Below are 15,494 nucleotides of genomic sequence, written 5' to 3' on the forward strand. Positions count from 1 at the left end.
CTGAAATTCTAAGAACGCCACAGCCTAAAGCTAAGAACGGCGGTGTTGGTTTTCTGGCAGCTTGTGGGATACATATGATCCAGTACGGATTGTTTCTAAGGACGTGCTATAAGAACGTCCCAGGCTAACCTCTTGGAAACAACGTTCTTGGGCGCGCGACTCTACTGTAGCTGGCAGAAATACACACGCACACACACACCATTGATCATTTCATTTGACGCCCATCATGGGAGGCGATGATAGCAATGCTACAGCGGAAGCTATAGCAACTTGTGCTGGGATTGCACCATGCAACACCTTGCAAGGCTGAAGAATTGACCGCCACTATTCAGCCTGGTCTACACCACACAGCTATGAAGTGGCTTTTTCTGGCCAGTGAATCCCTACTTTTTGGTATTTTCATTTTTTTTCCCGCACACACATCACACCACATACTCCGGCATGCACTGGCTATTGGTAACCACCCAGGAGAATGAAAGAAAAGTCAGGAGGAGTCTGAGAAGAAGAAGAAAAACATGTGTGACCATAATGACCACACACACACACACACACACACACACACACACACACACACACACACACACACACACACACACACACACGCACACACACACACAACGCAGGCACACACGTCACACTCCGGGAGAGCTGCATCTGCACCGACTCCGGAGTAGTTTTCGCACAACTCCCACGGAAACAAAAAAAACCCGGATGTGGACAAGCTCGTCTTGAAGAGCACCTCCACGCCACATTACTATATTAACGAGTACTAACGACAAAACAAGCTGTCCAAGCAGAGGGGTTTAATACCATGACTACATAGCACTGGACAGCAAAGCTATATCACTGTACACTGTAGCACAAATTCAAACCAAGATAAAAAAAACCTAGCAGGTAACTACAGAGATAAAAAATAAAATAAAAATACAAGCAAAGAGAGACAAGGGCCGGCGCAGGGGTGGCAGTACCTGGTCCTGCCTCCCCGCCAGTGAGTGAGTGAGCGGCAGTGGTACGGATGAGCATGCGACATCTTCCAACATTGTACCGAAAGCGAGTGCCGTGCACGGCAAGACCTGGACGTTGGCAGGCCGCGGGCCCACTCGTTCAACCACCACCGCTCCCGTTTCCCGGCCTGCGGGACACGTGCAAGGGTGAGCAGCCTACACGTAGCTTATTTCATTATACTGAAAGAAAAATCACGGAGGGGGGGGGGGGGGAGCATTGCATACATGTACATACACCAAAGAATAAAAACACGGTCGGCTGCAAGTCTCCAGCACAAAGCAGAATACACCTGTTGGCTATTGGACAGAGAGGAACAGTGGTGCAAGGCACACAGCTGTACAATGTCCGTAATACTGCACAAGTGTACATGGTCTGCACATAGCACTCCTTACACACCAGGTGTGTATCCCTCGTGCTCTGTACATATGCTGGCATACACTTGGAAAGAAAATCAATAAAAAAAGAGTGCGTGCCTACGGTCCGCAGAGGCGCGGCAGTGGGCAGGATTATGAAGTGCAAGAAGAGCCCTTGGCAGCTAGTAGGATGACTCACAGCAAAGCACAGCACAGCACAGCACACACACAGACACACACACACATGTGCGCATGCACCTAACCGCACAGAAGATGAAGTGAGATAAGCATCATGACGCGGTAAAGAGCACAGCAGTGCAGCCCGTACACCGCAGGTGATGACAGTGCCACGCGTCGCCGTGTGCGCGTGCGCATGCACAACGGGAAAACTCTCCGCAGCCGCACAGCAGGGGTAGCATTTGGTGTCAACAAGCAAAGAGAACAACTGGCCAGATGACATCATGAGCACAGAGAACAACTGGCCAGATGACATCATGAGCAAAGAGAACTGGCCGGATGACATCATGAGCACAGGGATCAACTCAACACGTTGGCTAAGAGCTAGGCATACTCACATAAGACAGTGTGCAAAACACAGCCCCCGGTGAGGATTGACAGCAGCGCTGAATCACACAGGTCATGACATCACAGCGTTCAGCGTTGTCACATGATCGACTATGCTAGCAACGGCACTCCAGAGATGATGCCCAGCAATGCCACTCCAGAAATGATGCCCAGCAACGGCACTCAAGAAATGATGCCCAGACGCAGCAGACCTAGGTGCAAGAGGCAATGAAGATCAACTACCAGAAACGTGCACAGGCAGCTGTCCAAAACAGCCAAACGCCATGATCAGAACATCTACCGCTACGTCGAGACAACCGTCTCAGCCGAGGTCCATGCCTTCCTTATTCGGCGACGACACGAGCACCTTCTGCGAGTCGACGGGACTGTCCATGTCCAAGTCCTTGACGTCGCCGAGCTGTTCACCCACACCACCACCACCGCCGGGGAGCTGTGATGCTGCTACCGCGTCTGCATTTCCACACGCAGTGGCATCGTCGTCGCCACCGTTGTCGCTATTGTACTCCATGGCTTCGTCGTCGTCATCACCGGTGTTGCCTGACGCGCCGCTCGCCTTGGCATCGTCGGCCAGACGTAACCGTGTGGAGAAGTGGATCTCCTGGCAGTCCAGCGTACGGAGGTTAATGAGTACGGCAGAGGAGGTCTCCGCAAACCGCGGAACCAGGACGACCAGCACGCGCTGTCCGTCAGAGCCTGGTCACAACACAGCGCAGCAGAAGAACACACACGACTGGGCTCAGGGTCTTGCCACACGTAAGGGAAATCCTACCGTTGTGTTTGACATATGACACACACACGCGTGCGCATGCATGCACACACGCGTGCATGCATGCACACACACACGTGCATGCACGCACACACACACGCGCATGCACACATACGCATGCATGCATGCACACACACACACACACACACACACACACACACACACACACACACACACACACACACACACACACACACACACACACCAGGCGCGTACGCAGGGTCACCTCTAGGGGGGTTTCCAACCGAGTCCCAAACAATGAGTTTTTAAGTTTTAATTAACCCTTTCTAAAGAGCCCTAGGAAATTTTCAAAATTATGCATTTTTTCGTTTTGTTTGGATCATAACTTCAGTTCAACTCACTCAATCTTCATTATCTTGGGCTTCCTGGAAGTGGAAAGGTACCAGGGAGAGAATGAGGTCGACCATGATAGCCAGTACACAGGACAGTCATGTACATATCCAGTGCTATAGAGTGCAGTAGAGTGCAGCGACGGTGCGAGAAATGCCCCAAACAGGCCCAAACGCGTCCTGCTCCAGCGATTTCGTTTTTCTTGATCCCAGAGTTTCGATTTTTTGCTGTATACTCTTGAAAATATCACAAGTGAAGCCCCTGCAATTTTGAGCAAATCAGCACGACGAAAATCTCAAATTCTCGATACTCAAGTCGCACTGCGCGCTTTCGAAATTGCCGAGATCGCGGCCCAACTTCCGAATGATTTATCTCACGATACATTGCTCGCAGCAGTTCACAAATTGTTTCAACCGACAGCTGAGAGTTTGCTATTCGACCTGGATATTTGGATCGTTGGATTTGAGCGAGATTTGACTGAGTTACGATCTTTTGAAGTTTTGCATTCTTGCCAGATCGATCATGCACCCTACCAAAAAATGCCCAAAAACGTTGCTCGTTTGGAACATTTGGGGGGTTTCCGGGCAACGGGAAACCCCCCTGCGTACGCGCCTGCACACACACACACACAGAGGAGGAGACGAGAGAAGCGTGCCTTTATGATGGAAAGCAAACAAATGGAAAATGGGGGGGGGGGGGGGGGGTGGGCGCAGGGAAGCATCGCGCACACACACACACACACACACACTTGTGCGCATGAGTGCATAACCATTGGGAAAGTGGCCCTACCGATGATGTCCGTGTAGTCAAACTTGCTCTGGCTGCCAGCAAAGAACACAGTCGGGCATTCCTTGATGATGAACGGGTCAGACTTGTAGAAAGGATAGCACCCTACCATGGCAATCGACATAAACACATACACACACATAGACACACACAACACGTGGTCAAATCTTTCAGTAGCATGTCCCAGCACACACTTCACATACGAAGTTATGAACGCCTTTTGGGACGTAGCAGGACCTATAACCATAATGGAGTTCCACATTTGAAGACGGCATGGCATGTACACAAAATCGTTGGAAGAAGATTGTCGTCAACTTGTCGTGCACCCCCCCCCCCCCGAACAGGTGGACTGGGTGGGGGGAGGGAGGGGTAAGTCTCAACAGAGTTCCACCGCGTTTAGAAAAATAATGACCCCCTTCTCCCCCTCCATGCTCCAACACCTGTGGAATCAGGACCACCCCCACCCCCTTGCACGCATACGCATACGCACCACATTCACATACGCACACCCACACACACACACCACCTACTATCCATAGCTCAAGAGCAAGCCCCCCCCCCCCCCACACACACACACATACCTAGCGTGTCCGGAGCAGTGGGCAGAATGTGACCATAACGTAGCGTCTGCTCCAGGATAGATAGCCGATCGTCGTACGTTGAGTAACTGAAGATGTTGTCAACTCCTTGACCAGACGAGCCAAGGAACCTGGCAGGAGTATCACAAGAACATGGAAACAAGCAAGCAGTTTGAACAGACACACGGCAAGCAGTTTGAACAGACACACGGCACGCAGCTTGAACAGACACATGACAAGCAGTTTGAGCAGACACACGGAATGCAGTTTGAACAGACGCCCGGCATGCAGTTTGAACAGACACATAGTACTAGTAAGCAGTTCAGCGGCTCACCACCAGCTTTCGTGTCACGGCTTGGTCAAAAACAGCAAGCCGCGACCGCTGCTCGATCAGATTCCCGTACTTTGCATTGTTTTTTAAAACTCGGATACTGAGCCAGTAATAAATGTAAAAAAAGAGAAGAAACACAATGAGAACGAGTAATGCAGCAACTATCCACGACTGTAACAAGATGATAAAGAGTCAGAAAGTGCGATAATGGGGCACAAAACAGGTTACTGAGACATTCAGCGACCCAAGACCTAGCTCTAACACACCTCCAGTGCGCAAACCAACAGCCTTCCAACTTGGAAGGTTCATGGTTACGTAGTACCGAAGAGGGGAAGGTGAGCGCAGCGAAAATGTGCATATGCTAAATCCCACGGCAACAAAGAATGCTGACTGTTACAGGACCATGACGGGACCAGTAAATAATAACATGTCAGTTCGTACACAATAGTGTCATGCATGAGTACCGTTAGATATTGGCGAATGGTTTTGTACAATTCGTTTTCGCAAAGCTTCCCCCCTTCCTTTATCTCTTATATTGCTGACCCACCCGAGTTGGGTGGTGTGTTGCTTTGCTGCTTCGAATCGTAGTTAGACCGCATTGTCATGGTATTAACTGGTCTCGTCATGGTCCTGTAACAGTCGGCATTCTTTGTTGCCGTGGGACTTAGCTTGTGCACATTTTCGCTGCGCTCACCTTCCCTCTTCGGTACTACGTAACCATGAACCTTCCAAGTTGGAAGGCTGTTGGTTTGCGCACTGGAGACATGTTAGAGCTAGGTCTCGGGTCGCTGAATGTCTCAGTAGCCTGTCAGTTTGGTGCCCTATCATTGCACTTTCTGGCTGTTTATCATCTTGTTACAGTCGTGGATAGTTGCTGCATAACTCGTTCTCATGTGTTTCCTCTGGGGTTTTTTATACCCAAGAATTCTAAAATTCAAATTTTAACTCGTTGTGCAGCCCAGAACACGAGGAATTTTTCGATTTTGAGCACGCAGGCAGGTAAAACGTCATAAAACGTGGAGCACGACCGCAGTACCACGATTGTCGATAATTCCGCGATAAGAAACAAAATACTTGAACGCATGAGCGCGTGGAAGCAAGCCTACATGCCTCGACAAATTAGACCATCGAGACGAGCGCAAAAAAAAAGAAGAGAGAGACAAGAGAGAGACAATATGCAAGAAAAACGCTAACGAGGCCTAAACACTTGTGTGCTATCGTGTGCCGAGACTGGTTACGCCTGGACCTTGCGGGGATTTCAATCTTCTACACACGTCCACCAAGCGCATGGAACGTGCATCTCAATCTCCCTATCACAAATAAAGTCAACCGGGCGCAACAAAGACCTCCGGTATAACACCAATTCAAGTGTGCTCCAGACACAGTCATGAGTTAGTCAAGTGTCAAGTCAGTCGGCAGGAAGCGCGAGCTCCAACGTTCGGAGCAGACACTTTCTTCACTAATCACCGCCGATGTTGCAACATCTTTCGTCACAAATAGAGACACAATATAGAGACCTAACGTGGTGATTTGCTTGAATACTTTAAACACAGCGAATACGGAATACAGTCAGACCTCGCATAACCGCACACCACCGTTTTCGACAAAAAATATAGGCGAGGGAACCGGATAATTGAACACACATACTGTATGCATGCATGGTATATGCTGCAAATCGGTAACCAGTGATTTTCGTCCGGATGGCGAGGGATCCGGATAAAAGAGGACCTGATAAGCGAGGTCTGACTGTAGCAACAAATCACCAATAACAATACTTGTCTCATGCACCGCGATCGAAGGTTGTCATTTGCAAGGTTGACTGTACAGTGGTTTGTGTGCACATGCATCACCGCATTTGTTAGCACAGTACATGCATCACCGCATTTGTTAGCACAGTACATGCATAAGCTCTGTACATTCAGACCTCGCTTGACCGCACACATCCGTTTCCCACAAAAAATATCCGGACAGGCAAGGGACCCGGATAATTGAACACACATACTGTATGCATGCGTGACTTATGCTGTAAATCGGTAACCAGCGATTTTCCTCCGGATGGCGAGGGATCCGGATAAAAGAGGAGCGGACAAGCTGTACATGCATAAGCTCTGTACAGTCGCTTGACCTCGCTTGACTGCACACATCCGTTTCCCACAAAAATATCCGGATAGGCGAGGGACCCGGATAATCGAACACATGCTGTATGCATGCATGAAAAATGCCGAAAATCGGTAACCAACAATTTTCGTCCGCATGGCGAGGGATCCGGATAAGCGAGGTCTGACTGTACATGCGTAATGTCTATACCAACACTGACCGTGCGCCGCCAATACGGCAATCATACGGGTTGCTGACGCACTGGAACGTGGCAAAGGAGCTAGCCTTGGGGAACATGCAGCGATGCATGGGCTGCTGTGGCATCGTGTAGTTACACGGGTCGTGACGGCCTGGCATCACGTCTGTAGGAACGCTGGACTAATATGCACATACACACACGCATGCACACACACAAACACCACACAAACACACACCACACAACACACACGTATGAAAACAAATACTCCACTAACAGCCGGCAGCCGGAATGTAGACACACGGAAGCCAGAGCAAGCCGACAAAACCCCCCAAAAAACTGCTACACACCTGACATATTATACAATTGCCTGTAAGACTTAACCCAGACAGACAGCCGCAACGGCACACACGCACACACACATGTAGCTACTTACAGCTAGCTGAGCCAAACATTGATCGACTTCGGGCATAAACACCGTGGAGCCGGCGTCCGTCTTTCTTGTAAGCAGCTTTGACTGTACACACAGTACAGGACGACATACAATGCAGGACAACACACAGTAGCAGCACATACAGCGGCCTCGTGAGCCGAAGAACAGGACGTGGTACTTTACGGTAGTCTGCAAAAAGAGTAAGCAAGCCCCCCCCCCTTCCCCACACACACATCCCCCCCCCCCCTTCCCCACACACACATCCCCCCCCCCCCACACACACACATCCCACCCTACACACACACATCCCCCCCCCACAAACAGAATGATGAGCACTAACCTCATTTGCTCCTTTCCGAGAGTTACATATTGAGTCGCCGGCCACGATCACACGTACAACACGAGAGTAGAGCTGGCTATCCTGGATGCCGACACACAGACACACACATGCACGCACACACACACACACACATAGACACACACACGCACGCACGCACACACACACACACACAAGTACGGTGAGACACCGGTATAATGCACAACACACTGTATCTTCATGCAGCAGTGTGCAGAGATTGATCTGCACCAGACCAACACCACCACCACCACCACCACCACCACACTGCACACATTGTGTCGTGTGAGAATCCACTCATCAGTTCACTTAGTGAGGGTGGTGCATGCAGTACATAGTAACACAGCATGGTAACATTACAAGAGTGAAGCATAGACACATGGATGACCAGAGAACAATCTAGCGGTGTCATCGGGTAGAGGGGTGCCCGTGCTACCCGTAATTAGAGCGGGTAGTCGGGTGGCAGTTTGCGTCTGGGAACACAATTGGGAGTAGTAGTTGGGAGTACGGTGCTGTCGCAACGGCGCATATACGAAGTACAGCTACGTCCTTCGTGTACACTTTTCATGTGGTGCACGTACACACTCACTGTACGGTACGCATAGTGGCGATCCCGCTCATGCCACGCCGTGTCCCAGTGTACTCGTGCTATTGAAAAAAAACCCCGAAAGGGTACCCGTGCTACCTGGACAGAAATACCCGAACTTGCTACCCGGTCAAACCACTATCCGTTGCAGCCCGAAGACAATCTTTTACCTCATCGCTGCCAAGCTGTCCAGTGACAAGGTCGAGGAAGAGTTGCAAGGCAAGCTGATCGGCAGTGTCCTCTCCCACGGACATACCCGACACCATCATAACATACCTACACATCAAGTAAACAGAGAGAGAGAGAGAGAAAGAGAGAGAGACAGACCATGGTCGTCAGCAAGTAATTGCATAAACTCAGGAGAGGACATGGCACGCAATGGCTTGGGCAATGTAGGCTCATAATTCCCAGGATTTCCATGGGAAGAAATTGACTAGAGGGTAGAAGAAGGTAGGTACCAGCATGTGGCCGTTGACAATTCTAAGATGATTGACTACACATCCATTGTGCTCTGCAGCCGACCACACATACCTCAGACATGCCCATCGAGGAAGTGATGATAGCGAACAGCTATGTTATACATAACTTGTGCTGGGATTACACCATTCAACAGCTTGCAAGGCTGATGAATTGACCGCCACTAATATTAGCCTGTACTACACCACACGGCTGATTGAAGTGGCTTTTTCTGGTCAGAGAATCCCTATTTTTCGTTTTTACACTTTCATTTTTTGACACACACACACACACACACACACTCACACCACACCACATACTCCGGCATGCACTGGCTGTTGGTAACCACCCAGGAGAATGAGAAAGAGAAGAAAGACGTGTGTGATCATAGTCGTCGGGAATTGAACACACACACCCACACCCACACACTTCCCACAACAGAAAGAGTAGGGCGAGTACTGCTGTTGTGGGAAGTGTGTGTGTGTGCTTGTGCGCGCTCACATGCATCGCATTCAGGGATCCCTTGATCTCTGCAGGTTTGAGAGTGTACGTGCCAGTGACTTAGGAGGCAAGGGAGCACTAAGTCACTCACTTATCAGGAGGAGCTGTCATGTCCTCGTCCAATGTGACTGTTGGTTGCGGAGGAATGTCGCAATAGGTGTAGTCATCAACCTCAAACTGACCGTTGGGCAACTCAACACCGCGAGCAGCAAGTACAGCACCTGCACAGCCATAGGAGAGAGAGAGAGAAAAGCAGAGTTGTGCTCAACACCACTCAACATTGAGTTGGAATGCCAGTTAGCACCCCCCCCCCCCTCGTACACGCTCACTCATTCCTCACACACACACAGGCACTTCCTCACTTTCACACACACACACACACACACACACACACACACACACACACACACACACACACACACACACACACACACACACACACACACACACGAGCACACGAGCAGCCACCGGTAATGCACACAGCACGTACCAGTCACAGCAGTCTGCGGGTCAATTGCGCCGGTCAGCGAAATGCGCTGTGATGCATCCTCCAGCACCAGTGAGTCTGTTTCGTCAGCAAACTTCTCCCGATACGGTGGTGGCAGTAGACTTTGCTGCAGGGCACAAAGTGGCAAAAGGAACCAATTTTAAAAAATGGGTTCACTGAGATCCGGGTCTCAGAAAATCCAGAGAGTGTGCACTGCTACACAACCTCACTCCAAGGTCTGTGCAGGACACAACCTCACTCTCAGGTCTGTGCAGTACACACCCATTAGCATGTTAACAAGACCAGCAGCACCATTGACTACACCAGCTGTGCATAGAGAAACAGGACCCCAATCACAACACTCCTTCATCTTTTACATTAGGAGCGTAGCACCGCCGTTGGAGGTGGTCCGGCCGGAGGGGGGGGGGGGGATCTCCCTGGGAAAGGTTTTGAAATTAGGGTGCAAAATCCTGCATTCTGGGCACTTTTGACATTGTGTTAAAAAAAGTAGTCCGGCCAATGGCGGACCGGCTGCTACGCCCCTAATATAGAGAGCCTAGCCATGATATGGTTAGACGAGAAGGCAGACATCCCTGTGTATCTGATGAAGTCAAATAGATTCTTGGTTGCGGGGATGCAAACCAGCACACGAAGCACAGAAGCCATAATTATAGTGTCGACTAGGCCATTCGTACCATTACTTTTCAAGTCGAGTACAGTGGGAAGTAAAATTAAAAAACAAACACTTCAGGTGAAGGTCCCTGGTTCCAGTCCTAGTCGTGACAGTCAATCTTTTCTTCAGACTTTTCCCATTTGCATCTTCTCCCCAAACCAATGAAAAACAAAGACCTCTGCTTCATACCTCGTCGCTGATTTCTTTCAAGATGCTCGGCTTGAGGACCATCTTCTTGAAAACTGTGCCCATGATCACGCATTCTTGTCCGATCTTCACCGCCATCAACGGCAGGATCTTCACGCGATTGCCTGAGAACGAGCACGCACACACACACACACACACATGGAAACAAACTCGGTTTTCGTTTCGGAAACAATCAAGAAACACTGCGAAAGATGCTCAGCTCTGTTTAAAGGGAAAACAGGGTTCACTTTTCATCGTAAGAGGCTGGCAGCTGAGATGAGGGCTTCTTGTGCTGCATGTTCTTGCACAAACACAAGTATAGTCCTCCGTGCTCACAGCACATTATGCCATTAAAGTCAGCATCATGTCAAAGAAACCGAACGTGCACACACGGGGAGCAGCAGTGTTTGATACAGTTGAAGAGAGAGAGAGAGAGAGAGAGAGAGAGAGAGAGAAAGAGAGAGAGAGAGAGAGAGAGATAGAGCGAGAGAGAGAGAGAGAGAGAGAGAGAGAGAGAGAGAAAGAGAGATAGAGAGAACTTTTTCTCCCAGTGACTGGCCTTGAGTGAGGGATTTCCCCCTTGGATGACAAGCTGATTCATCCAGACACACTTCCTGCACGTGGCCAGCATAAAACTATACTCAGCGCAAAAAAATGAGCGTTCCTCGATGAATTAGAGTGAAATGGTTGGCGTCGAGGAAATTTGCTCGTATATCCAACTCTGTGGACTGTTTGAGGTGCTGTGGCGTTGGATATGCGACTGCTGTGGTGCTGAATTCGGGCTCTAGTTACTCTGCTCACGGAGAGCTTTCCAGGAAGCCCACAAAGTGATGCCGAAAGTAAGGTAAAGAATATGTCGCAAAAGCAGCCGCATACAATTATCAGGATTATTTGGGGCTCCAAAGGATTAAAGTCGTGTTATATAAGGGGTCACGTGGACGAAGGGGCCGTCCCGCAGCTACTCTCCCTACCATCATCATGAAGGACCTGGCAGGGCACGACATCCCTTTGAAGAATGCCAGCGACCTAGAAGGAGCACGAGCATTTGCTGCAGACAAGTCGAAATGGAGATCAGACATTGTTTATGGATGAGTTTTTTGTTGACTGGAGACAGAAGCGAACTTGGCTTAATTTCAGTGTATTCTCATGCATTGTTCTTTGGCCTTTGTACGCGTGCTGTGGTATTATTATTATTATTATATAAGCTGCGGCTATATGACTTTTTGGGGGAAATTTTGCAGGCTTCCCCATGAGACAGGCTTCTATACAAGACAGGTGTTTCTATGTACCGTAAAAGCAGAACTTTTCGGTGGTGTTCTATTTTCGGTAACTTTGGCGCCGGCAATTTTTTACTAAAATAAAACGCACCGAAAATGTCGGTACTAGTCTAGCAAGAGTAGATACTGTACAGGCAGAAAATTTCCTCGGTCAATAATTTCGTCCAACTCCAAAGAAAGGGATTTCGTCCGGTTGAAAATTTAGTCCATGGACTATAACAATGACTGTATTGAAACGCTGGACAAATCGACATTCGTCCGTCATTTAATTTAGTCCCAAAGCTGCTTGGACGAAAAAGACGAAATTAAATTCCAGACGAATATTTCTGCTTGTACAGTAAACAAGAGTGTGCAACTCCCGGATGGGTTGGCCCATGGCGGAATTTTTTGTTGACGTAATCGTTTCTACGACCCACGCGCTGTGAGTCTTTTGGAAAGTTTTGCCTCGTGCACTTGGCCGGGCTTTACATTACAAGGTCGGTGCCCAGCACATGCTCTCACACTGCTCTGCGGCAAGATGCGCGTTTTTCTTAAAAAAAAGGTGACGTCAACAAAAAATTCCGCCGCGGGCAGGCGTATCTGCAGATTGTGCAGGAGAGATCCGGAGTTGCACACTCTTGTTTGTCTACTCTTGCTACCAGTACACTTAGGGGCCGTCCGGGGTTACCGATTGTTTTACAAAACGAAAAGTTTTAGTATTTTTCAGCCCCCAGTGCTAGGGCTGAAACGATCATTTAATAACTCCCAACGATCAACCAATATCATTAGCAATCGATATATTGGTTTTATCGATTCTTGTCGGCTCTACTTACCCACTCACCCCTACCGTTAGGCGCTGCATCTGCCGCTAGGGTTTATCGGGTGTTAGCGGCCGTCGTGAGTTCCCTTCGGGAACGGATACGATAATTTACTTTTTTTTTTTTTTGTCGGCTCTACTTGTGTACCTAGCACACCAGTTTATGAAGAAATTCCATGATACCTTTGGTACATTAGAAATTTGTGGCACCGCACCGTTGACATCTGTGGAAATCTGGCTGGTTTTATCAACATGAACTAGATAATTTCATGTTGTTTCTAGAGCAAAGAATCTTGTCATCACCCTCTGGCAACTGCTCTTATGTCCGACCTCTCACACAAATGAACCAAAAAGACAAAGTCTTCTCTCCCGACAGTATTCTAGCCCTTGCACTCCATCCGATACTGAATACGAGTGCAATGATGGTATATACACAGAAGCCTTGCTTGGTAGTTAACCGGGTTATGGTTGTAGTCAGGAGCACTACGCGTCCTCGCCTTGTAACATGCTGTCAAAATCGAAGAACATGTTAGAGTACAATCATGTACTTCCAAGCGCGGTAAAATTGATTTCTGGCTTTGAAAGAGATCACTGATATGCATGCATAATAAATCGTTAGCACTCGTTTTGAACACTAACGATTATCGATTGCACTCTTAACGATCGATATGCGAGTTATCGGTATAATTGTTTCAGCCCTAGCCCCCACCCACCCACCTATCTTTTCTGCAGGTAAAACGAATTCCAATAAAATATTGATGTCAATTTTCGACACCCAGAAGTAACTGGACATTCTCCATCTGCATTCAATAATTATTTTCAAAACCCACCCACCCCCACATGAAAAATTTTCGTTTTGAAAATATTATTGGTAAAGATATTGATATGTGAGACATCAAGGCATTCTTGCTGTCAAGTCAATCTATTTTTCGTTCAGGGGGGTGGGTGGGTGGGTGGGGGAGGGTCCTAACTAAACTTTTTCGTTTCGTGAAAATTATCGATAATGCCGGATAGCCCCTTTACCTGGAAAACGGTTTTCCGAAAATGTATGCTTTTACAGTATGCCAACACTAAAACCAGGCTTATGTGCCAACAGTGTATCTTCTCTTCTGCGTTGTACATACCATAATGTCACGTATAAAGCAGGTGCTTACGGCCGTATAAGCCGGGGTTGAAACAGCGCTTCTATTCAAGCTATGCTTCTACGTCAACATCTTCAGCCTACACTGCACAGTGTACATTGTCACACATGTTTTTCGATTTTGACAGCATGTTACAAGGCGAGTTGCACATTCTCAGGAGCGTGTTCACTCTTGGTAATACATGTATCAATAAATTGGCATCGTATTTCCGTTGACTGGACTATGCTACCTTCACCCATAGTACTGCTACAGAAACCCATTCACAGTCTGAAAGATCACCAGACAAGCTAGCACCAAGAGTACATAACCCCCCAGAGTGTGCAACGCCGATCCAGCTCTGCATAGGGTCTTGGTCGAGCGGAATCGGATCTTCTGATGTCATGCGTACACTCCACACCAGCGCAAAGCCGGTCTCGAGGCAGGGTACCGTTGTTTTTGATCCGAGAGTACCCGCGACTCCCCGGGTTCCCCTCAGATGTGTACGGTATTATGACGCAAAGATCCGATTCCGCTCGACCAAGACCCTATGCAGAGCTGGATCAGGCGTTGCACACTCTGGGGGGTTATGTACTCTTGCTAGCACTTGTGCCAATTACTTCTTCAAATAAATAGTCTACTAGTACATTGTACCGGTAAGCAGACAGACGCACGCGTGCGCAACACACACACACACACGCACACACACATACACACACACACACACACACACACACACTACTACTACTACTAGCAGCATGACTGCCCAGAGGGGCAAGTGCACACACACACACACACACACACACACACACACACACACACACACACACACACACACACACACACACACATACAGAGTTCTGTGCATACCCCATTTCCTACGCACAGTCGCCTCCAACATAGGTTTCAACTCCATCAGTCGCACAGAGTAGATCTGCGAATACTGCTGGGAAAACGTCCTGCTCTGCGTTAGAAAGCGTGATGAAAGATTCTCATAGGAGCATGTGCGCCGTTCCGCGCGGCCATCTATGCTTGCCTTCTCTGCCGCCATCATCTTCAACAGTAAGAAATGATAGGCAGGGGATTTGTTCGGGGTCAAGACTAGTAGTAGTATTGACTGCCTCGATCTGTTCCGTGTTCGTTCAGCCAACTCAAACTCGTTTCTACCTGCAAATTCAGGTGTTGCTGATCACACGCGCATAATTATTGCACACTTGCACAGACACCGGTGTTGTTTCTTCAACTTTCCCGCCATTCCGACCTCGAATATTTTTTTGCACCTTTCCATAGGCCATGCGGATCAGCTCAGGCAGGGAGTCGTAAAATACCGGTATTTTACGACTCCCTGGTTCGAAGGCATCATTCAAGTGTTGTTAGTTACGACACTAAGTACACTGACTGTTTATCATAAAGACATAATGGACTCTTCTTGTCAGAGTAGTAGTAGCAAGAGCATCATCAGTCTGACACCACCCACACAAGGTTTGTGTTACTTATTAGGCTCTGGGCATTTTGTTGTGTGATTGTGGTCCGGTATAGTGGTGGCGCGAACAATCAATCAATCAACATTCACATTGA

General features: G+C 48.6%; 1 protein-coding gene across 1 annotated transcript; it reads right to left on the reverse strand.

Moving 5' to 3' along the window:
* Positions 1–671: 671 nt before the first annotated feature.
* On the reverse strand, positions 672–15,106 carry LOC135811295 (DNA polymerase delta subunit 2-like). Its single transcript, XM_065324512.1, has 11 exons — positions 14,787–15,106; positions 10,729–10,850; positions 9,870–9,993; positions 9,471–9,600; positions 8,593–8,698; positions 7,822–7,902; positions 7,485–7,565; positions 7,073–7,230; positions 4,428–4,555; positions 3,850–3,951; positions 672–2,636 (listed from the first exon to the last, which is right to left on the reverse strand). Exons 1-11 carry the CDS (start codon positions 14,968–14,970, stop codon positions 2,245–2,247), a joined length of 1,608 nt encoding a protein of 535 aa, XP_065180584.1. The 5' UTR covers positions 14,971–15,106; the 3' UTR covers positions 672–2,244.
* Between the last annotated feature and the right edge of the window lie 388 nt (positions 15,107–15,494).

The sequence above is a fragment of the Sycon ciliatum genome, chromosome 3 (assembly GCF_964019385.1).
Source record: "Sycon ciliatum chromosome 3, ocSycCili1.1, whole genome shotgun sequence".
NCBI classification, from domain to species: domain Eukaryota; kingdom Metazoa; phylum Porifera; class Calcarea; order Leucosolenida; family Sycettidae; genus Sycon; species Sycon ciliatum.